The sequence below is a fragment of the Dysidea avara genome, chromosome 1, assembly GCF_963678975.1.
Source record: "Dysidea avara chromosome 1, odDysAvar1.4, whole genome shotgun sequence".
NCBI lineage: Eukaryota > Metazoa > Porifera > Demospongiae > Dictyoceratida > Dysideidae > Dysidea > Dysidea avara.
In genome coordinates this window covers 13,174,532-13,199,671 of record NC_089272.1, presented here as the reverse complement: position 1 = coordinate 13,199,671, position 25,140 = coordinate 13,174,532, and the positions used below count along the sequence as shown (strand labels likewise).

The 25,140-nt window shown below is 35.9% G+C and overlaps 1 protein-coding gene across 1 annotated transcript in view; it reads right to left on the bottom strand.

Moving 5' to 3' along the window:
* Positions 1 to 25,140, bottom strand: part of LOC136241648 (uncharacterized) — a 226,954-nt gene that overhangs the window by 10,995 nt on the left and 190,819 nt on the right. The window contains exons 47-55 of the mRNA XM_066032896.1: positions 24,691 to 24,802; positions 18,455 to 18,611; positions 18,314 to 18,395; positions 16,751 to 16,817; positions 16,596 to 16,702; positions 13,146 to 13,275; positions 7,404 to 7,445; positions 5,988 to 6,056; positions 5,645 to 5,711 (exon numbers count right to left, since the gene is read on the bottom strand). Coding sequence (XP_065888968.1) covers positions 5,645 to 5,711; positions 5,988 to 6,056; positions 7,404 to 7,445; positions 13,146 to 13,275; positions 16,596 to 16,702; positions 16,751 to 16,817; positions 18,314 to 18,395; positions 18,455 to 18,611; positions 24,691 to 24,802 — 833 coding nt within the window. The remainder of the gene's footprint in view (positions 1 to 5,644; positions 5,712 to 5,987; positions 6,057 to 7,403; positions 7,446 to 13,145; positions 13,276 to 16,595; positions 16,703 to 16,750; positions 16,818 to 18,313; positions 18,396 to 18,454; positions 18,612 to 24,690; positions 24,803 to 25,140) is intronic.

Here is a 25,140-nt window from a genome sequence, read left to right as displayed (position 1 = left end):
GGACTCAAACACACTGCCACCTAACCGCAAGCTGCATGCAAATCAGGTGCTCTACCAGACAGAGACAAATATAACAGTCAGCAGTGGCGGATCTAGAAGTTTTCAGAGGAGGTTTCAGATTCCACTCAACTTCAGCCTAGCTGTAAGTCAGAGACCAAAAAAAAAGAAAATAATAATAATAAATAAAGGTCACAACCTGCTGTAGAACGCTATAATTGTGATTTAAAAGGCTACAGTATGAAGTTTTTTTGCCAGTAGAGAGTCCTTCTATAACACACTATATATAACTCGTGGCGACTTTATCACCCACACGACAACTCGTCAATAAATTTGGGGTGCAGGCTATTTTCAGCTGAAACCATTGCAACCCTCCTGTATCCACCACTGGTCGGTCACCGGACATTTACATTTGCCACCCAAATAGTCTGCATGTCTGACCATAAATCAGATTGCACAGACATAATGTCCTAGCTATATATCAAAAGAAAAGGATTGGAGCCTAATGAATACAGTTTATCTGTTTGGTTTATGGCTTGTACTGATAATCATAACTACCACTTGGTTGCTAGGAGAACACTATATTCTTACAACCCAATGGGGGTGGCCACGAATGTACTAGGCCTATTCCCTTTTAATTAGCAACAGTTGTTAGCTCACAGTAACAAGGTACATTGAAAAACTGAAAAGCTGTAATCGTTCAAAACTTGTGAAATAGCTAATAGTATTCACCTCTTTACAAAGACCACCTCTATGATAAGACCACCTCATTGTAGTGACCACATTATTTATACTTCATGATGGCAGAGGAATGCACAAGATATCTACTGCTTCCAATACAAGACCATCAAATAAATTAATGGTAGCTATACGTATATAGCTAGCTAACTTTGTTAATAAAGCCACTTCACTATACAAACTTTGGCCTCAAAAAGCTAGGTCTAGCTATAATTATGGTGTAGCTATTTTTGAGTCAATGTCTCATTAATACTAAATCATAATTTTGTTAGTCTCATAGGTATCTTGATTAATCAGGTAACACAGAAGTATAATGAGACATAAATGTGATCTCGATAAATAATGACCTTGTACATTCATGAAATACACCACAGCTTTTTTGAAATCGCTTTGAAATGGTAACAAAATAATGAGAATATGAAGTTAGCCTTACCTGATACTTAAAGTGGTCATGAAGTATAGTGTGGTCACGATAATGAGGTGGTCTTATCATAAAGGTGGTCTTATCATAGAGGTGGTCTTGTAAATAGGTGAGTACTATTAGCTATTTCACAAGTTTTGAATGATTTCAGCTTCAGTTTTCCATTTCTAGTTTCAGTTTTAAATTTCCACTGTTTCCAATGCCCCCAACAACAACCATCAATGCTGTGTGCAATTGATACAAGTGTTAATGACATTGAATAACAAGTACATTTTGACTCTAATTGATTGAAATGTCCTACCTTGTCCTACCATGACCGATCAAGCCCGCACATGATAGGACATTACGGTGGGTCTACTGCTGAACATTATATTTGTATCTGCTACCAGAATATCCTCCATGCTCTCTTCTTAAATTTGAATCATTTTTGTACTGCACATCTTCAGCACCCCACATACCAAATTTGAGCAAGATTTCCTAACACAATTGTGAAATATGAGCCCACAAAGTTTGGCTTGGGAAGGGGCTTAGATTATTCTTTTTGTACCTTTTACAAAAACATTATAAATGCAAATGTGTCACTCATTTTCTTGAATTTTGGTGCACTTTAAGAACAAATTATGGCAAAATCATGTGCCAATATCTAATAAATAGTCATAGAGCTATTGACAATTATTTTTGTGTATTACAAAAGGTCATGCCTACAGGATAAACCGCTTCTGGGAATAACTTAAAATGTATGCATACAGGTTATCATCATAGCTCTAACCTTTTGTGGTTCAATGGTTTAAAAAAATTGTATTGACAGCTATACAGTTACAAGGTAAAACTAAACAGCTGTAAATCGCAAGGTAGAGATACTCTAATAAAACAGTCACTGCAGGGTAAAAAAGGTCATGAAAATGTCCAAAAAAACTTACCAGTGTTCGAACCAGGGACCTCTATTCTGATTACCCAAATCCTTAACCACTGAGCCACTGTTACCATGGCTGTTCACCTCATTTAATTTAGTTCTACTTTATAAATGAAATTTCTAGCTATAATATACTCAATAGTAAATGTTTATAATTTCATAGATATACCAATGAAAAATTTAGATTGTTTTATGTGTGTTCTATTAGAAGTCCTCAAAAAATGTGCACTTTATTAGAGTATTACAAATAAACTCTGCAATACAGTACTATTGTATTCCATTATATCAGAATGAAAGCAATATGGTAGCCATTTTGGCATCTATTGATATTGGTAGTACACTATTATGACTTGTGCCAATCGTCATCATCATAATCATCATAATAAGTGCTACGTTAGTAAAACTTGTGACAAGCTGGAAACATATTCTAGCATATAGGTACAGGATTTACTTTGTTAAAAGTTAAGCAACTACAACTTATCATGCTTACATGAAAATCGAGGTACTCTAATATAACAGTCACTGCAATATATCCTAACTAGTATTTAAAAAAATTGTTAAGTTAAAAATGAAGTAGGAATCTATGCAATAAAAAGTAGTGAAACAAGGGATGCACGCTATTACAGCATAGCTCAATGGGAGATTCACTACTTTAGCACTGGACAAAATAATTGTGCTATAGCTAATGTGCCAAAGTAGGTATTTTCCCATCAAGCTGTACAGTAATAGCATACATCACATTCATCCCTTGTCCACTACTTTTTATTGCATAGATTCTTACTTCATTAATTTAAAAAAAAGTGATTTGTTTAGTTTTTATTGTAGCACAACTAGCCACAATGTAACTTGTGACTGTTCTATTAGAATATCTTACATGACTGTGACTGTTGAATTAGAGTATATCTCGAGTCAGCCAAGGGATGTGCAGCTAGCTAAGGGATGGGATGAGGTCATCTTGCTTACTGATAAGTAAATAGCTAGACTGTTAAGAGGTGTGTAGTCTCTGTACTCTATTGCTATTAGTTCAATCTTTTTTTGATGGGCAGGGCCGCAAACCTATAGTGGATGGATCCCAATCATGGAGTTACAGGCAGATATCTAGCTACTATCTCTTCTATTATTAAATTATAGCAGCGCCAGGACTGAAGCACTTCTGAAATGCAGCTCTAAAATAATTCTGTGGCATCTAAATATGCTGCTGAAAGAAAGTGTTGATATGGAAAACTAACACCTTGATATGGATCCATTGGATGAAGAAGAAGACAAGCAGCGTGATTGAAGATAAAAGAAAAGACAAGGCACAAAGGGCTTACACTTGTCGGAACCCCAAAAGGCACATCCCGCTGGTGAGTTTGTTATTGTGGCGTAAAATAGTGGCTGTGCTCTGCTTTGTTTGGCCTCTAGCCTTGCGACTGTGCAGGCAGGCAGGTGGGGGAGGGGGTAACGGGTAGGTGGGCAAGCGGATGGGCGGGCAGGCAGTGAGGCAGACTAAAATTCGAGTTTTGGCGATTTTTTAAAATTCTATATCCGGCCTCCTCTAAGTGTTTTGTTATAAATAATGCTGTATTATATAATATTACTATATGGACTAGTACTATTCTATAAAGACAATTTTCGTGGCGAAAATCTCTCTAGGATGATTTTTAAAGGTGGAAATTTTGGTGGCACACAAAATTGTTGAGGGGATCCCTACTTAAATGGTACTACTGTACTGTTTGACAATACAATCATGTATACCTAACTTGGAAGGAATTGACTTTTCACTTTACTAATGCAATTAAACACTGTATAATCCAATTTTATATGGCTATAGCCATGAACAAGTAAGCACAAAATTATAAAGCAATTATTAGTATTTATTGCATAGATCTTTTGGCTTTGGTATCTGATTGGTAGGTACATTTTTGTATTGGTAGAGCACTACTGTACTTTGTCTTATATGATCATCATGTATCTGTAGATATGCATAAAAATAAGCTTCAAAGCCAGTATATGGTCAGCTTTGAGATATTTAAAATATAAAAAGTATTTAAAATATAAAAAGATGTGAAATCTGTGCAAAAGCAGCCCATCTGTATAAAAGGTGTGGTCTTAAAATCCTGAGTGAAAATGCTGTGAAATCAAAAGGGACAGCCATTTCTGCAATAATGCTATTGATAATAAACCATACAGTACGATAGTAGTGCATAGTAAGGACCATAAAGGAGTAGGCGTGGCCCACAAAATAACATCACTCAAAAACCAGCCTCAATTTTCCTTGACGACAACGAGGCAGTATTGGTTAGGTAAAAAAGCTTTCAGATTGACCCAAAATGCTTTCAACAAGTTGCTATGGAAGTTTAAAAATAATTTATTTAACGGAATTTTCACTGACTGGCTGCCTGACTGACTGATGCCTTCAGACAAGCATAACTTGATAACAACTAAGGCTATGGGTTTGATTTTTTCACTGTTCGACGTCGCTTCGGCCTGAGAGGTGCCTTTTGGCATACCACAGTACGTACAATGCATTCTTCATAGACTTAAGTTACCAGTTTCCTACTTTGTGTCCATTCATCTTTGCTGACAGTAAAAAGTGTTGATTTGGCAATAGCACGTGATGGCTTCCCATCGTAATGGAAACCGTCCGTATTTTTCATAGTGGCTGTTTTGATTGCAGAGGTGCTTTTTGAACTGTTCTCGATTCGTACTGCTGTGTAACGGGTTGAACACAGCCGACAACAAAGTTTAATAGATACTTCACTTTTCAGACAATAACTGATATAACTAGGGTGTGTGGCACCATTTCTTTTGATATGCATGGATTGCAGAGGTGCTTTTTGAACAGTTCTAGATCTGAAATGCTGTGTAACAGATTGAACATAGCTGACAATGAAGTGTAATGCATACTTCACTTTTCAGATGATAATATCGATATAGCTGTGGCACGCGGTACCATTTCAGAAGCGGTTTGCGTGGATAATAATATTTACCAAAAAAGTTAACAAACAAGTACACAGAAAATTTGGAATTTTCAATTAGAGCAAGGACCATAGCATATTGATAAAAAGTACTGAAGCAAGTTGGAGTAGTGCATGATATTAAATCACAGTAAAACAATAAGAAGTATTATATTCCTACTGTGCTCAAGATACCATAATGGAAATGCACAGTAGGGATATAACACTTCTTATTGTTTTACTGTGATTTAATATCATGCACTACTCCAGCTTGTTTCAGTACTTTTTATCAATGTGCTACGGTCTCTACTCTAGTTGAAAATTCCAACATTTTCTGTGTGCTTGTTTTAATAATGTACACATGGATTTTCTTTGCCCTACAGCTTTCAACACACTAAAAGGGATGAAAAGAAGCACTTGAAAAGAAACTTTAAGTCGCCAGATGATAAGCATTCCATTTTGAGCATGAATTGTGTCGATAAACACAAAGACTGGGTAGTTAGCAGCATGACAGACAAATGTATTTTTGTTTCTTTTATTTTCATTTTCCAAAATTATTTTAATTTTGTCAAGATTAATTTTGCACTAATGTTTTTTATTATTATGTGTGTGTTCATAATATCAATTGCTCCTTACTTGATTTAACAAAAGTTGTCCTTGCAGTTGATGTTGCCTTCATAAAAATGTTTAGTTTCAAAGTATCCTATAATTATGGTAACATGCAATACTGGTAGCACTGTGTCTTAACTACAGTACTACACAGCAAACACTATGACCACAAATTCTTACATTACATTACACATGCAGTGTTCAAGTACTATGTATTGTATGTACATGTACCTCTCAATGAATCACCAAACCTATTGGTATACAGTATGAAATGTGGCAGTTTGGAAAGTAACAGGGTATACTCAGTGTATTAAGACTATAACTTTTAAGGCTTAATACATACACAGTGTACTACACAGTACACATGTACCTTTGACATCATTGTGTTTGTCCTCTTTGTTTTCACTCGTGTCCACGTATACCGGCAATATTTGATAACCTGAAACACAATGCACATTTTAATAAGGACAGCTATTTATGGTACCTTTAGCAAAATCACACTTATACAGTGGTAAATCAGAGGGGGGCATGGAGGGTACATGCCATTCCCCCCCCCCCCCCCAAATATATATATATACAAAACCAAGATACTCTAATAGAGCAGTCAGTCAAGTGCTCTAATAGAACAGTCACCACTTGTAACACCATTAAGAATCCTTCACAGTTGCTGAGTATAATAACTGGCATCTGCAGCACCATTCAATTCCCCTTGCCAAATCCTGGATCGTCCCTGTCATAAGCCATATTGTACTGATGCAATAAGAAAATTGTTAATTTAAGATGAGTAATGGTTCAAGCTATAAAAATTTAGTACTGAGATAAGATATTATATGAATGTTGGTAGCTGCTGTATTACAACATAGCTTTGTGGGAAATCCCTAAATTGACATGTTACCACCATCTGTTCAATGCCCAAGTATGCATGTATAGCAATAGCTACCACCATTAATTTTGTTTCAGTAACCTTTAATCACTGGAACCTACTTCATTTTTAAATTAATAATTACACTACACTAGTTTAACATACAGTGGGTTTGACTGCTTTATTAGAGTATCTTGATATATCTGCTTATCTCGAGTGAGCTACACAATAGATTAAGAGGCAAGGTTACCATGTATTGTTCTCCATAGCAAAACTGCAGCTAATTACAAGCAGATCATTAAGGTGGTGGTAACCATTTTCTGAGATTTAAGGGCATGATGGCATGCTCTAGGGTGGGGACACGCCATGCAATTGTTTCAGTAAGTGCAGCTACATGTATGTACAGTACTGCCTCTTACAGTAACAAAAGCACTCCAAATAGTTTTGTGGCATCTAAATTTCTTCCGCTAAGGAAAGTGTTAATTGGTAAATTAATGGTTTTCTTGCATGAAGAAGACAATGTGCAGAAAGCAGACATTCATCGCAACCAGAAAAAGGCACATTCCACACACAAGTTATTTATTGCATAAAATGGTGGTCGTGTGCTGTTTTGTTTGGCCTCTACTGTAGCTTTGTGACTGTGATCAAGCAGGAAAACAGGTAGGCAACAATTTAACTTCAGTGATTTTTGTTTTACAAAATAAATCTATATTTTAGAGTTCTGTATGTTATAATGCTGTATTTGATGTTAAATGCATCTAGACTATTCCTTAAAGGTAATTTTTTGTCCCCTATGATACGTATTTCTATAGTGGTTTTAATGGCTGCATTTGGCAAGTGCCTTTCATTTTAAGGAAAACCCTGGTTAATGGTACTACCATACTGTTTGATACAAGTAGTCACATAAAAATACACATCACTCACCTCTTTATTTCTCAAGACATGAAAAAAGAATATTGTGAATCCCTATGGTGACAAATAAATAAATATGAATCATACAATTTCTGAAAAAAATTAAAACTAGTAATAGAGTGGAAATTAGCAGCCTGAATAATGTATGTATGCCAACTTGCACACCTTATGAAGAAATGTGACTGTTCCTGAGAAAACCGGTCTTATAACCTATTTATACAAGAGGTGAAAAATTTAAGTAGTTAGAGTGTTGTCTGCTAATGGTTGAAACTATTTGCACAAAAATGTTGCTCATTTTTACACCAATTCCTTATTTCTAAAGCACCTACCATATAAGTAGCCAATTACTTGAGTCTGACTGTTTGAGGTGAGCTCCAACAGGGGTAGTGGGTGAGGGGTGGAAAGTGGGGTGAGACGGTTTTTTTTAAATTAAAGAGGAATGAAATAATGTAGGCCTAAGGCCATTTGGGACTTAAAAATGGCTAAGATAAAAGGAAATTTACAGTACAATATCTATCTTCAACACCACAGAGCTGTAAAACCACAAACAGCCACCCCCAGGTTGGCCAGAGCTCCATCAAGGCCCCAGAATATTTGTACAACTTCCCACTTTGCTTGGGAAAAGAAAAGCAGGCGACTCTAGCCCGGCTAATTTTGACAGAAATTTTCATATAGTTTTGTGTTCATGTCAGAAAATCAAACCTGCTGTCATGGGTGGGTGATAAGACCAGTTTTCCCAGACCCTATCACAAATAAGGATACTACATGCACACTTGCACAGTTTATATATGTATAATGAAAAAAAATATTTTTGTATTATACATAAAAGCTAAAATTTGGCTACTGGAATATTTGCAGCATATGACTACAGAGGGTATCCGTTTGGCATCACACTAAATAATTATTTCCATATAATTACAGGTTATCTTCATGAATGCACGAGGCAAGAGTGAGTTACAAACTGAAGAATGCTGGTGAAAATAAGAAAGCTGTGGTGCATTTGTTATGTTATTTTGCAACTAGAAGAATCAGGGACATTAAACTCCAGCTACCCATTGGCTTGTACCGTAAAGTTTCCCCTTATTCCTACTCTTGAATTTGCTATTAATGTAAGTAACTCACTCAGTATAGCAATTTTCTCCAGTCTTTCTTCAATTTTCCACAATTGCAAAAAGTTTTATTTTCTTGCATGAGTACCATTGATTTTTGCCCAAAAACATGGCATCTAGTAACCGTTACTAACTTAAAATGATGTAAATGAATACCCTCTATTGAGTAATAAACTAGTAACAATGATCACTCGCTGCTGTGAAAACCTCTACCCTTGTTTTTACCTGTTATTGAGTGCTTGAAATAATTTTCAGCTGTCAGGAAAATTTCCTAGCATTCGTAGAATTGCCAAGAATTTAGTAAAATTGCATGGCAGATGTAGTCAAGTAGCAATGTATGAAGCACAATCAGTATGTATAACGTAGGGGTCTGGGTCATGCCTCATAGGGAATTTTTGAAAATGGATGTTCTGAGATGGAATTTTTGGCAAAATTTACACTGTAATTCTATCACCTGCCTATAGCTCCTCATAGTTTGTGTACAGCTTGTATAATAATGCAAGAGCACTTCGATAGTATGTACTTAACTGTACGGAAATTTTATAGTTGATGTCTTTTGTTTCCATGTAGGAACTCCATGCTATCACTAAGATTATGTTGATTCGAACAATGATATTCCTGTCCACGACAATGTAATTATTATGCCTTGAACAATACTAATAATAATAATAATGTGTCAGCAAAGTACATAACATCAGTAGAAACACACAATACGTAAAGGTTTCAATAATTGTTTAAGGATAGCATCTCTAGAAAAATCACCTTTTCAGCATTACCACAGCTAATTGTGACCTTACTCACAATCTGCCTGCTTTTAATATACAATACTCTACAGAGATTTACTATTATTTAGAGATATTGATGATAGAAAGCTCATTATCTTTATCACAATAATGACATAGGTATCACGATAATCATATTCTCGTTATTATCGCACAGCCCTACATTAGACTATAGCTTCACAGCTGTCTCTACATTCCACTTAGCCAGAGTGCATGGGTGTTTCTACATTGATGCAATGAATATTTCTTCTTTTAAACAATTACGACAATCACTTTTGATGAATATAAGAGTACTTGTCCAATTGCTGATTCGCCATAGAAAGGCAAAAGAGTAATTCAGTTAATGCTAACACATTGCTCCACTTCTTAGTATCAGCACAATTAAACAATTTCCACCATATCACTTTGTAGTCTTCCTGGACCAAGTTCAAATGAGTCATGGTGTACTCAACCATATCATCCCATTCACCCTGTACTAATGACAAATCAACCTGCACATTGTCAAGGGGTGTTCTGAAGTGTTTGCATAAATTATCTATGAAAAACTTGTATCATTCTGGTGCTCCCATACATTGGTTTGCAACAGAGTACAGTAACAGTAAATCTGCATTCTCAGTCTCAAGACAATTCTTTCAATAAGTTTCAGTTCATTTACCCAAGCAATCCAGTTATACTTACCAAGTCTATGCCAGCTTCATAACCTAAAACTTCAACAACTTGGTATTTTCTATCTTCGCTTACTCTAGAAAGAACCTACTTTACAGTAGGTAAATGCTCAAATTCTGTCCCTTTCCATTTGTCAACATTTTTCTTGATTCATTCAATGGCTCAAACAATGCACAATTCATCTTCCTGAAGTACTTTGCACAAAATGCTTGATGTTTTTTTTATTTTTATTAATGCTTTACAGCACAAGTGCTGAAGGTCTGTAGGACACCTGGTCCTACAGCCTGCTCAAAGACCCCAGCTACTTAGACTTTAACTACTTAAGGTGTGTTTGAAAAGTTGTAGTTGTTTAAGAAAGTCACTGAAACAGACACACCCAACTAGAATTTTGAAACTTTCCATTTCCTCAGATACCCATGTCACTCTGCTTTGTCAGTACTCTTGACTTTAGGATCTTCAACAAGTGTTATTAAGTGGCCAATGTAAGCTAAGCTTCAAAATGATTAGCTTGAAAACTTTTAAACTAGTTGAAGTGTATAAGCCCTGATCAGAAACCAAACAAGTGCATTCAAAAATCTTTGTTTTGCTTATTATTATAAATAGCATGACTGTATTTCAAATTTACACGTGTAATCAAAATTTCTGTTGCACACAAAAACAAATATTGACAATTTGTACTTTACCATCATTTGCAGTAGAGCTGGAATCCAAATAGCTAGATCACACTACAAAGAGCTTTTCTACATTAGCAACATCAGTGTTTGATTAAAACTTTTAAAATTGGCTTCTGGAGAGTGCTTGAACCAGACAGTCTTTTTCTTAAAGAGCAATGTATTCTATAAATTTAATACATGCATTATCATTTCTGTAAGCAGGTCCAACATCCACTCTATGTCATATCATTCTTCCAGGTCACAAAATGCCTTCATTTTAGAGAATGCTAAGCATACCTTCCTTTGCAACAAAAACAATATGCAATGTCAAACTTTTTAAGAGTCCTTTCAAGTGCTATTTTGTTTATCATAGAGGCTGCAAAATACTGAACAATTGGAACATGGTTAATCGTCAGTGTACCCTGAGATTTCCTCTGTAACTGCATGGCATGCTCATCCATTCCATTATCTACATGCTCTCTGAAACTTGATGATTTAGCATTAGAGGAGCCTTAAACAAAAGTTTTCATAGATTCTTATCTATCTTTGAATTTATAACATTATCTGAGTAGAAAACACTATCACTATTCATTTTGAAGTCTAACCATGTCATAGTGCTGAGTGACTTCTCAGTGTCTCATATACCCACTTCTGAGCTGTTTCGTTCAAAACTGAAAGTAGGCACTGCTAACAAAGAAGAGCCTAGGCCTGAATTACTTGCTGCTATATCATGCCATTGTGCATAGAAAATTATAAACCAGTCAAACCTGTTTGCACACTTTGCACCTCAATTTTTTAATTGCTCAAGATAACACATTGTGACAACCCACTATGGGAGTTAGTTTCATGTAGCCAGACTGCTTATTTTTTTATTTTTTCCCTGCCCCTATAAAAAGAAAAAAAAGCTGTCTGGGACTATATAAGAGTATCTCTGAATGATGAGAAACCCTGAATGGTGCAAACAAAGTAAGTATTTATAAAACACATACAAATGTGTGCAGTGCAAACCACATTATTTTATTGTTCAGCTTTTTTAATCCAGACATTTAAATTATAACTCAGATATTTCACGCCAGAAACTTGCCAATTGCTGAATGTTATTTCGAGCACTGTACTACATACAGTAGATAATGTACACATCAATGAATTAATAAGAGTTATGCTTCATTCACAGTGTACAGTTAAAACACTACCCTATAGCCCACATTAATCTTAAGAAGAGAATAAACAACCACTAACAGGTTTGTGGCTTCCTATGAATAAAGAATAATGTGTTCTGAAAGGACCGCTGGAGTGATTTTTTGATAAAAATCATTTATACCCAAGTAGAAGACCTGTTTTAAGCCATGAATCCATGACTGTCTTATGATTGTATGTCTTTGTCAATAATTATTAGCGGACGCCTATTGTAATCAACGTTCATGATAGGTCCTATCATAGCAAATAAAACATACTAGGCAATCAAAAGTTTGACAAATGGCAGGTAAAAAGTAGTTCTACAGTTGTAGTCTACAGATTAATTTTTTGAGTGTCATTATGAATCAGAAATATGATTCAGCAAAGTACAATGAGCGAATGTATACTAATGAAAGATCACTAATAAAGCTGTGTATCTTACAAGGGTACTTTAAGAACATCCTCCTACCTTGTGAAGAGCATGATCCAATGTTTTAATTATGTATGTGGATTATCAGGTAGCCACCACCTCATGTGTGCACGTCTGTCCATACACCCACATGCTTCAAGATAGAAACTAAACCTCCACTCTATGAATGAAGGCTACATACGTATATACAACAAGGACAAAATTCAACTTATTTGGATCCAAGATAGAAAAAGAGGATACCAATTTGGCTTTTAACTTTGATATTTAGAGACTGATAACAATGCACATACGTAGCAGGCCTCATGAGCTACCAGGAGTAGCATATCATTTGAGTTGAAAGGGGGCTTGTTCCCTTCGTATGTGTACTACAATAAAGAGCAGCCTTGAGGTTTTGTCTAAAGAAAACACAATAGACAAACTGTCGTGTGTAATGTTAGTTTAAAGTAGTTAGTTGGACCTACTGTAGCAGTGTAATTAAACAAATTACCAAATGATCAGTGGATAATGAAATATGTTTAATTAAATTATTTGCATGCCTGGGTAGCATTTCAAAATTGGGTAAAAGCATGGTGAATGTTAAATTTTATACATATAGTTGATTGACTTCTGGGATATATAGTATTGATTGGCCACCTGGTTACTAACAATAGTATTATCAACTTACAAATAGTGAGATAAGATTATATCCTATGAAAAGTATGTCTATGGTGACATGCAAGATTTAGACCATAAGCATTGAGAGATTGATTAGGGCTACAGCTTCATCAATTTCTATATCATATGAATGAATACACCATTCCATCAACCAGGTGTTCAGTAAAATTAATAATAAATTTATTTCATACACAATGAGGAATTTCACAAACCAAACACAATTATGAAAGTATTCATGTTGTGTGTTGAATGTAAAAATCAAATATGTACAGTACATCACTTACCTGTAAAGAGTTCAGTATAGTGAATATCCATGCTAGCGGTTCTGAATCACTGTCGATCAAAAAGAGTAGTCCTAATATCCAAGTACCACCAAGTAAGGGCATCAAGACTAGAATGCTCATCAGTACAGTGCTACAATTATAAAGAATTGTGTACACATACAGCTGTAAATGTGCATTGGGGTTGCCAACAGCCCCAAAATTGTGTACAAGAGTCCCAATATTTATATTTTGAAATATTTTGAAATACAACACTGATTTTTATTCACCAAGATTTTTTTCACTTGTACTTGTGCATGAATGCAACAGTAGACGACTGAAGACTACAAGCGCCTTGACAGGAGCACAAGGGCAGTCAATTACTCCAATTCAGTAAGCATAATAATACTGGTATATTAATATTATGCACTTGCACTTGTTGAGAGCAGATGGAAATGAAAATATCCGATTTTGTAGATAATTCCAGATTTTAAATATTTAATGAATTTCTAATAGGATTTCTCAGATAGTGCACAAGGGTCCTAAGCCATTGGTGACCCCTCAAATAATGCTATTGCAAGTTGCAACTAGGCAGATGTGCCCCAACTAATGTTCAGTAGCAGGTATAATTCATAGCGGTATGCAGATGGAAGTGAATGAGATACAATAGATAAACTTGTGCCATCCTGACAAACTTAAATCCCACCATTAGTCTAAATAAGTGACCCACTGACCAAAAACTCAGTTATTATAGTTTGCATATTTGTGACCAGATTTTACAAAATCGATCCAAATTGCACATCAGGCAAAATCAAAACTAACACCACCAGTGGATAGCTACACTATTGTACTACTAGTTTTGACCCTCAGTACTACTCAATCTACTCGAGGCTGGTTTTAACACGACATCTTTTTGGGTAGCGTGAAGAGCTCGAATGGCAGTTTCTGGTCTTGTGCAGGGCCTGGTTTGGCAAGAATCAGTGATTTGCTGGTGGACAGCCTGATAATGTTGGCCAGACATTTTTCTACTGATTTTGCTGCATATCAGCCACTAAGGAACCAGCACAGCCTTGTAATCTCGTATCTGGACCCAATCATGGTATGCCTCTATTTTGAAGTCTATCTCTTGCCCACCCCACCACCCCCCCCCCCCATTTATGAGCACTCGTGATACTACTTCACTTGTCCATCTGCTCAGATTTTCTATTTTATTTGGTGGGAAACTCTACAAGCAGCTACAAGTACTGGAAATGATCTGAAAGGTAATAGATTGATGCATCATTTTTGTGTAAATTTCATACACATGCTTGTTATCCTTGGCAAGTTATGCTGACTTGAATTCTTTAAAACCATTTATCTTGAAGCTTCTAATGTGCTATTTGGATTGTTTTTCCAAAATCCAGTCACATTTCTATTTTTGAGACAATGGGCATGCAGAAATAATTTTAATCCCTTCAGCTATTAGTGAAAGAATATTCAAATTGAAATATCTAACACGCCACTGAATTTGCTTCTTCATGCAGAGTATGAACATGTTTGCTTTTTTGTGCCACAAAGCAAATGTGAGTTACAGTATTGTGTTTGTTTATGTTGCAGTAAAATGCATGGTTGGATATAGTTCAAGAAAAATGCAAACTAGCCCAGCGGATCACACTATGACAAATGCATAAAATTTACAGTATAATCATGGGAAATCATGAACTCAATACACTTTAAGGAGGCCATAAAAATAGTCCAACAACAAGTAAAAATGATTTTTTTGTTTTTTATACTAGTTACAAGTACACAATTTTTGTTTTGAATTTTCAACTAGAGTAGAGACCATAGCACATTGATAAAAGTACTGAAACAGTGCATGATATAAAGTACTGAAGCAAGCTAGAGTAGAGTAAATCACAGTAAAACAATAAGAAGTGTTACGTATGTACCTACTGTGCTCAAGATACCATAATGGAAATGCACAGTAGGGATATAATTGTTTTACTGTAATTTAATATCGTACACTACCCCAGCTTACTTCAGTACTTTTATTGATGTGCTATAGTCCCTACTCTATTAAAGTTTTAATGTACTTGTTTGTTAATGTTTTTGTAAAATAAAATTATTATGACTGGTGAACCCATGAATACCACATCAAAAGAAAGAAATGGCACTACGCGTCCCAGTTATATTAATTGTCGTCTGAAAAGTGAAGTATCCATTACATTTTGTTATCAGCTATGTTCAACGTGTTACACAGCATTATGAATCAAGAACTGTTCGAAAAGCACCTCTGCAATCAAAGTAGCCTCTATGAAAAATATGGACAATTTCAGTTATGAAGGGAAGCCATCACTCGCTACTGCCAAATCGACACCTTTCGCTGTCAGCCAAGATGAATGGGACACAAAGGAGGACACTGGTAAGTCCATGAAAGCTTTATTGTATGTACTACAACATGCCAAAAGGCATGTATCTGGCTGAAGCAACATTGAACAGTGAAATATTGCAGCCTGTAGCCTTAGCCATTATTGAGTTACGTTTGTCTGAAGGAATCAGTCAGGCAGTTAGTCAGTCGTCACTAGAAAATTCCATTTAATATTTTTTTTAAATTCATAGCAACTTGTTGAAAGCATTTCAAGGTTGATCTGAAGGCTTGTTTGGGCCTAACCAATACTGTTTCATCATCTCAGCGAAAAGTGAGGCTGGTTTTTGGGTGATGTTTTCTCATGGACCATGCCCAAACTTTTGTGGCCCCTACTATACAGTACTTTCCTACTGTATGATATTACTACTACAACACTGTTATTGAAAGTATCCATTTATGCTTTCTTAAAACCAGGCTTGTATTTTGTCACACCCACATATTTGAAATATACCGTAATCTTAAAGACAAACAATAATTAGTGCATTGTATATGGATCAGACAATTGTGCTGTTCTTGTATTCTGCCTTTCAATACCTTCAGCTTTTTACGTCATGTTTCTGTAAAGTAGTCATTAAAAATTAAATTAGAGTCAGTTAAACATTAAATGTGACCCAATTTTCAAAAATCAGTCTCAATGTCACATGTGAAATACATAGAAACCCACACTTGTATGCGTCACCACTAAAGCACTTGTGCACCTGTTAAAATATTTCACAGAATTTCTTGATTTAATCATTGTAAAGCTGAGTACAAGTTTGTGAGCCTTGTTTTAATCATAAACATTCCAGTTGCAAAATGTGATATTAAGGTACAAAATCTGGTCACAAATTAAGTTGAGTTTGTTTTTATACACTACATAGCACAAATGTTTGATGAGTAAAATTTTGACAAAATGCTTGAATATTATATGACAGAATACACTAAATGTAAAATTTTGAAAGAGAAAATCTTGGTGAATTGCAATGAAAATTGTAGAATCTGTCATAAAATTTATAAACTTCTGTACTACCATAGCACAACTAAAGAACAAAGGTGTTTGGACTCGCAGTACAGGTATTCTTGCATACCGTGCCAGTTCAAGTTTAGATTCTTGTGCTGCACCAGTATTTCTTTGTCCATATCTTCTCACTTTGTAAATCTGATACACTGATGAAATCAAAAAGAAGTAGTTGACCTGTGCACAAGTTGTTGCCACACAATTTTATTATACATTATAGCTCACCAACACAATGAGAATCATTGGAGCAGTGAACGCCCATATTGCACCATCTTTGTTTGATATCCAACACCTACGTATATATGTGGAATACATAGAATTGCTGAAATCCATACTGTAGTAAAGTTTGACATTTCATTTTAGCAGCCAGGTCTGCAGATACAGGGTAACTAATGTTGTACTTAATAAAATCATTACTGTATACTAGGGACCCGCCGATTATGCTGGCATAATAATGAGCATAATAGATGCCTGAAAGCATTGAGCATAATGCTAGCATAATAGGCAGAACACTTGTGCATTACCATAAATTCTTACGTATCAAAATACATATCACAGAAAAAGATCGATATACTCTAATAGAACAGTCAGAAAATAATAGACAGCTGACTGTTCTATTAGAGTATATCGATCTTTTCCGTGACATGGATTTTGTCTAGCAGGGATTTAGAGTCTATGCTTCAGCAACTTACTGTTTTCTCATAAAGTGCAAATTTACTAGAAAAACACGAGAACTGAGGTATAAATATTGAGCATAATTTAAGCATAATAGGCAAAATTTTGAGCAGTGCAGCATAGCATAATAGGTAAAATAATGAGCATAATCGGCGGGTCCCTACTGTATACAGTATACACAGTATGCATTATATAATGAAGACATTGGCTAGTTAATTGATCAGTGAGTAAATCAACAAGTAAGGAAATTCCATTAGTATTATAGAAACACCGTGGAAGAATTTTGGGTACTTTGATGAGTTCAATTGTACCAGATTGATACTGCCATTTCTTCATTTACATGTAGATAATGTGATATTAGGTTTCAGGACAAAATCATTTTGCGAAAACGTATTCCTCACTAATATGTAAGTACTACTGTACTTAATACTATTAACTTAAAGTTTATGTGTAATTTCCTTTGATGTCATGTGGGTAGAGATGAGCCTATTTTGCTTCCCCCCCCCCCCCCCCCCTATTTTTCTTTCCAGCAATTCTTTTATTTTTTACCTATTTTGCTCAAAATTTTTCCATTTTGCTGAGCATCAGTTAAAATTAATTGCAGTATCTCTAGCTTACAAGCATGTGTGACTGCTCTATTAGAATATTTCGTACATAGTGACTGCTCTATTAGAATATCTCGACCTTTAGTCACCATTTCCTATGAGTATATGTTGTCCTAATACTATGCATGACTGTTTTATTAGAGTATCTCGATCTTTATCATACAAAATGTCCCAAGTTGCCATTCCTTGGTGCCCATTATCCCAATTTTCACCTATTTTTCCAGCATATTGCTCTTTCCTTTTACCAACGTATTTTTCCAAAAATCTTGCCGGAAAAATTGGCGCATCCCTACATGTGGGCTTAATGAGGTTGTAGTCTAGCATACAAACATATGGTGTGGTTACTAGCTAGTTAGAGTTCTGTGGTCAAGCCTGTGGTTGTTTACCATACCCATCAAACAAAGGCAAAACCAAACTGCACTATTGGAATTATATGCATATACATAGGTAATCTATGGGTCCACTAATGTCAGTATTAAAATGCATTGTTAAAACACTGTGTACTTACGCCAGCCTTTTCTTGTCATGGTATATTCCATAATTGTCATGTGATACAATAGCTGATATCAGCACTATTGGCAAAGGGAGGCCTGTTGATAGTGAAATAAACCATCATTTTTCTACATGTATGAAGACATAAGATTCTTACCCCAGCCAACTATAAGATAAAATAATGTCTGCTGAAAGAATCCCTTGTAGAATGGTGTTGCAAACATTGTATAGATCATCATTCCCTCACACAATGCCCAACAGAACACAACCAGGAAACAGTAATGTAGTAAAATTGTAACAAATGTACAGCTGAGCTATGAAAACAGGAACAGATGTACCATAGAAAATTTGTTTATGAATATGTATACATACAAACATACACACAATGACACACAATCACAAGGACTGAAAGCAGTGTGGGAAGCTTTAGCTAGCATCAAAATTCATCAGAATTAACTTACAGGTATATATGTGACTGGGCCTGCGAAAATAGGGCATGTGGGTGCATGATTTTTGCCTACTTTTTCAAACTTTCATTACTCATAACCTTTTGTCCCATTACGCTATGGCAATGCAATTTACAGCTCTTATAGTACATTCGCGTTGAGCTGAATCCTGGGTTGTTGATTAAGAAGCCATACAAGATCAAAGGCTTTAAACATAATGTTTATGACACATTTATTCGTATAGGCCCATGTTACAGGCGCGCACTTAATTGTTGAGAATATGGCGTCCAGTGCACCGTCAGCGAGTGCGGAGCGAAACCCTCTTGGAAAGAAGTTAAACAGCCAAACGAAGTATCTACTTATGAAACTATGGGAGTACTTTAAGCAAGAAGCGAAGAAATGTAAAATTTCTATCAACATCAAGGAAAGAATCTCGAAGGCCACCGGTATTGTATGTAATGCCTTCTTTGCTGGGTTATGGCATACATTATGCCACTCAGGGGTTTTAAGGACATCCATTGTAAGAGTTAGAATGGAGCGCCGCAAGAAAGGCGGTTTATCTACACCAAGAAAACTGTACAAAAAGCACTTTGCACAAGCCCTCTCAGTTATAATCGTCAGGTACAAATGTTCGTGAGTCCATGTTGGTGAAGACAGTTTTGACTGAGATGCTATCAGACAAGATCCATTCATTGTACGGAAAGAAGGAAATCTATCGCTCACAAAGATTTTGGTAAGTTAAATTTTGAACTCTGGAACTTTGTCACATACTCCATCTTAGGCCAGACTTAAGAATGATGGTGTTTTTTGTGGGGGTAGAACATAACTTTAAAGAGTGTTGAGTGATATGAGATTTAAGTGCAAGACGATTAATGACAAGAGGTTAGCATTGAAACTGTTTGTGCTTTAATGTCACTACACGTATGCGCAGGGTATGCTATGAGCAGTCCTGCATAGTCCATCAGTATCATAAATATTAAAGACGAATGAGGTGCAACAGAATTGAAGGAAGACCAGCTGTGTATTTGGACGAGACTTGGGTAATGAAGAACTTCTAGAGCAATTCCTCATCCAAATCAGCAGTAATAGTGAAGATGGCGATGGTGGTATTAATGAATCTTCCACTAGCAGCAACGGGCCCAAGTCTTACTTCATCTGATGTAAGATTGTTTGATATTTGCAGAATTGGTGTTACAACTTGATTTTGTTCCCCAGGAGTCATCGGGTAGCTGGGATTAAACTCTGTGAAGTACATGAAAATACAGATGAAGAGTAAGTGTGTGCACTTTAATAAAAAATATCATTGCTTTATTGTGCTAACTTTTTAGAGTTTTTGGGAATGTAACTTCAAAAACAAAATGCTGGCTGGAAAAACTGTGTACATGTGTGGCAAAGTGATGAGAAAAGGATTAAAATGACAAATTGACTAAATGGGAACAGAAGAGGATCGGCAGCTGTGTGGTGAATGTGAAGTAAAGTACATGTTGTTTGGCTCACTTGCAGGAACACCAATGCTGTATAACAGATTTTGAGCTGTTTTTTCTCTTTTGAGGCTAAAGAAGTTATTTTCCCTGAATATAAGCTGGCCACTTATCTTCTAAATATTTGCAACAGTGGCCCCAGCTCTTCTACTTATGCAACTCTTGTTTTACACACACAGAACTGTTTTATTTTTCTTGTAAAAGTGTATTACAGCCTCTTACATGACGAATAGTGAAATCATGCATGACGTCTGGCTTCGCCACAAACATGTGTCAACATGAACATCAAAGGGTCACGCTTTAGAGGCTTCCCCATTGAAAATGTATGGCAAAACTTCACAGTGCCATAACTGGAGTGTCTTACATTCGAATGAAGCGCTTTTAGTATATTTTTAGCAGATTGAGAAGTGCTACATATCGAGCAATACAGGAGGCCCATGCGATGTAGCAATCGTAAGTTATTAATCGTTTTTGAGGATTCAGCTCAACGCGAACGTACTATAGTAAGAATTTAATTGGCTTTACGATGCAAGTTACAGAATACAAATATTTTATTCCAGTACTGAAATATGATCTGTAGAGTGAAGGAGTGTAGTTTATGCCCACATGCCCTGTTTGCGCAGGCCCAGTCACATATACAAACTGAAACAATTCAATTGAAACACCAACTTAAGCATAAGCATTTGAAACAAGCTTTTCGCAATCAATATAAAGCTGAGACTACATATTTTGTGTTTGTGAAATAAGCACTACTGGATGAAGAGCAAGGGAGAGGGAAATAAGTGATCCAAGCAGTGGTGACATGGCACTGACTTCAACAGTGGTCAAGCTGGACACTTGACTGGAGACTGTCCAACAATACAGAAGCAGAAGTCTACACCAAAGTGCATCATTGTGCCATGAGAGCTGAAGAATCAGAGGATGCTGACACTGACTCTGGACATAATGAGATGTTTGTTGCTACAATGGGACTGACAGTTGACACACAAAGTGATGACTGGATTATTGACTCCAGTACCAGTTGATACATGTTATTTGAATCGTGATTATACAATAGCAATAAGGAGTTCGAGACTCGTATGGTTGTGGTGTTGGAGTTGATAAGGTTTAGGTCATTACATGACTACACAATGGTGAAGGAATTGTTTGTTGGACGACAGATGTGTTGCATGTTCCCAAGCTCACTATTAATTTCTTCAATTAAATGTTTGTGCAGCAACTTCTAAAGGAAGCACAGTATTATTCAACAGGAGTGCTACATTAGGAACAAGAGCAGAAAGATCAATGGTACTGAGTCATCCTTTGATAAGCTAGCTATAAAATATTATGTCTGTTGAAATGCCTATAATCTCTATAAAGATAGTGACAACAAGATTGATCTGTGATAGTAGAGATCAGCCCATGTCAACCTAAAACAATTGTGTCAGCAAGTGGAGAGTTCAGAAGGTGTTGACATACAACTACATGGTGAATTTCATGCTCAGGAACACTGCCACCATATACCATATTGTTCACCGAAGGCTAAAAGATGTAAAAGGAAGCTACTCTTTAAGTTAATATGAACTGAACACAATCCATTGATGGAAGTTTTTAGTTATCACATTTACTGATGATCATTCATGTTATTGTAGAACCTACTTTCTAAGGAAAAGTCATGCATTTAAAAAGTAAAGCTTTAGTGGATACTGTGTCTGGAATGAAGATTAAGGTTTTTGTGAGCAGATAAATGTGACAAATATATGTCAAATAATTTTCAGTCTTCTCTGAAGAGATGTGAAATTTGATCAGAGTTTACGGCAGTCTACTTACCCCAGCAAAATAGAGTGTCAAATCATCTCAACTGCACATTGGTAGAAGAGCAACTAGACACATGCGAGTTTGAGCAATGCTTGTTGGGATGAAGTACGTAGTTGTAACTGCTGCCTATTAGAGATGATCCAATTTTGCCAGAAAAAACTTTATTTAGAAAAAAGAAATAAAGCAATGACAAAATGCTGGCAAAACAGGTAAATTTTTGAAACCTGGACACTGAGGGACAGCTATAGTATTTAGCATATTTTGCATGAGAAAGATCAAGATACTCTAATAGAACAGTTGCTATGCAATAAATACTCTAACAGTCACATGTGGTTGTGAACTTGAAGCGCAGCAATAATTCTTAGTAATATAGGTAAAATATGTAAGAAAAAACAATTGTTGGAAAAAAAATAAGTGGAAAAAAGCGAAATAGTCTCATTCCTGCTATACCTATGTTCATATTAACTGTATGGTGTCAACAACCCTGAAGGTTAGAGAAACTCCAGGGTACAGTGAGAAGCCAACTTTAGAGCATTTGGAACCTAAGGCCCACTGGCAGCACTGAAACAGCTAGTGATCACAAACTTTGGGATAAAGAAAGCGTATTTGTATGCTATGGCCTTCAATGAGAATGATTTTTTAAACAGTACAGGTTCTAGTGAGTCAGGACTGGAGAATACAGAAGAGATAGTTGCAGAAATCCCAGTAGAATTTGAAAAAGAAGAAAGTGAACAAGAAGTTGATCAACAACCTGAGCCACTATTATGATGCTCTCAGAGAATATTAGACTACCTGTCCATCATGGTACTAATCAATTTACCAACACTACCAATGTATCAAGTCATTTAACTTATCGGACAATAATCAATGAACCAACTACTATTGATAATTCCCTCAGCAGAAAAGCAGTAGCTGATTTTGAGAACAATTCTTTGATGAAAGCTTGACTTGCAGTTTAGTATGGGTATAATGTCATAAATGGTATTTCAAATTAAGAATAATGGTTATAGTAAAGTAAAACCTTTAAAGGCAGGCTTTGTGTTCAAACATTTTGCAAAGGCCCAGTGTTGATTATAAAAAAAAGAAATATTTCTCCTGTTGCACATTTGTCATGCACTTGTGCTCTGTTTGCATTTGCAGCTGAAAAAGGCTATAGATCCACTAGATGGATGTTATCAATGCTTTTCCGAATGGTGGCCTATAAGAAGAGATCTGAGGCAACCTCCTAGTCAAGGAAGGAGTTGAATAAAAAGCTCTTTGACCATTCAATATATCATACACTACAATAGTAGTGTATAGTAGGGACCACAAAGGAGTAGGCATGGTCCACGAAATAACATCACCCAAAAACCAGCTTCAATTTTCCCTGATGATGATGAAGCAGCATTGGTTAGGTAAAACTAAGCCCAAACAAGCTTTCAGATTGACCCGAAATGCTTTCAACAAGTTGCTACAGAATTTTTAAAATACTTTTTAAACAGAATTTTCTACTGACTGACTGCCTGACTGACTGATGCCTCAAGACAAGCATAACTCGATAATGGCTAAGGATACAGGCTTGATTTTTTCACTGTTCGATACAGTAGTTGCCTTTTGGCATACCGCAGTACGTACAATGCATTCTTCATGGATTTACCAGTGTCCTCCTTTGTGTCCCATTCATCTTTGCTGACAGCGAAAAGTGTCAATGTGGCGATAGCACGTGATGGCTTCCCATCATAACGGAAATCATCTGTATTTGTCATAGTGGCTATTTTGATAGCAGGGGTGCTTTTCAAACAGTTCTTGATTTGTACTGCTGTGTAATGGGTTGAAAATAGCCGACAACAAAGCGTAATGGATACTTCACTTTTCAGACAATAATTGATATAACTGGGGGGCGCAGCACACCATTTCATTTTGATATGCGTGGTTTGCAGAGGTGCTTTTCAAACAGTAGAAATGCTGCATAACAGGTTGAACATAGCTGACAATGAAGCATAATGGATACTTCACTTTTCAGACGATAATTGGGGAGCGCGGTGCCTTCTCAGATGTGGTATGCGTGGGTTCACCAATCATAATAATTTCAAAGTTGCTATTGTTCCGGCAGCCGGAAATATTTTGTAGTGGTCACTCGAACAGGTGGTATTACACAATCTCTGATTACAATACAGTGCACATCATTAACTTAGCATTACCGGTAAAGGAATTTTGGTGGAGCAGCTGCAATCAAAGTGATTTTCTGTATGTATTGCAATTTACATGAATTCAACTACTGTCATCAATATAAGTATGTATAGTGAAACTTCAAAACTTCACCATGAAAAAAGTGAAAACTTCAAACCTCCACCATGAAAAAAGTGAAACTTCAAACTTCACCATGAAAAAGTGACACTTCAAAACTTCACCACAAAAAAAGTGGAAACCTTCACAAATATTTATATAGCAGGATACTTGTACATGGCCTCATTTGTATCAGCATTTAAATCCCAGAAATCACTAATTTAGAAACTTTACCATAGTGCCAAAGTGTAGAAATATTCATTTTATACTGTGAAAATTGTTAGTGCATACAATACCATTGATACAAAATCTATACCCTACATGTAAACACGGCAACAGACTATGCACAATACAATGTGATACAAAATTAATACAGTAAAGCTATTCATAAACAATACACTTACTGTGTTGTTGATAGCAGTCTCAACTCCACTAACAAATGACAGCAAAGCAATGAGGAGGGCAATAGTGAGGTTTAAATGTACCACATATACCCTCCCTTTGAATGCTCTTTTTCTAGAATATCAAAATAAATAAAATATTACAATAGTATTTGGCAATATTAATAGTTTTAAATAATCATGATTATATTAAAATTAATTTGGTCTGTCATGTGACAAGATCAGTGCTGTTTCTGGTGGCAGTTTATGTGAGCACTTGTGACTTCTTGAACTTGATTATTGTATACATTCGCACCCAATTGATCCAACAATAAAAACAATGAGCTTGGCTTTTATCAGTCAGCTCTTTCAGGTAAACAGATTATTTATAAAGTGCTTTACAGTCTAGGTGACATACAGAAAGTCCTAGAGTATCTATATATGCTGGTTCAACAGCTACACTATATAGAAGTG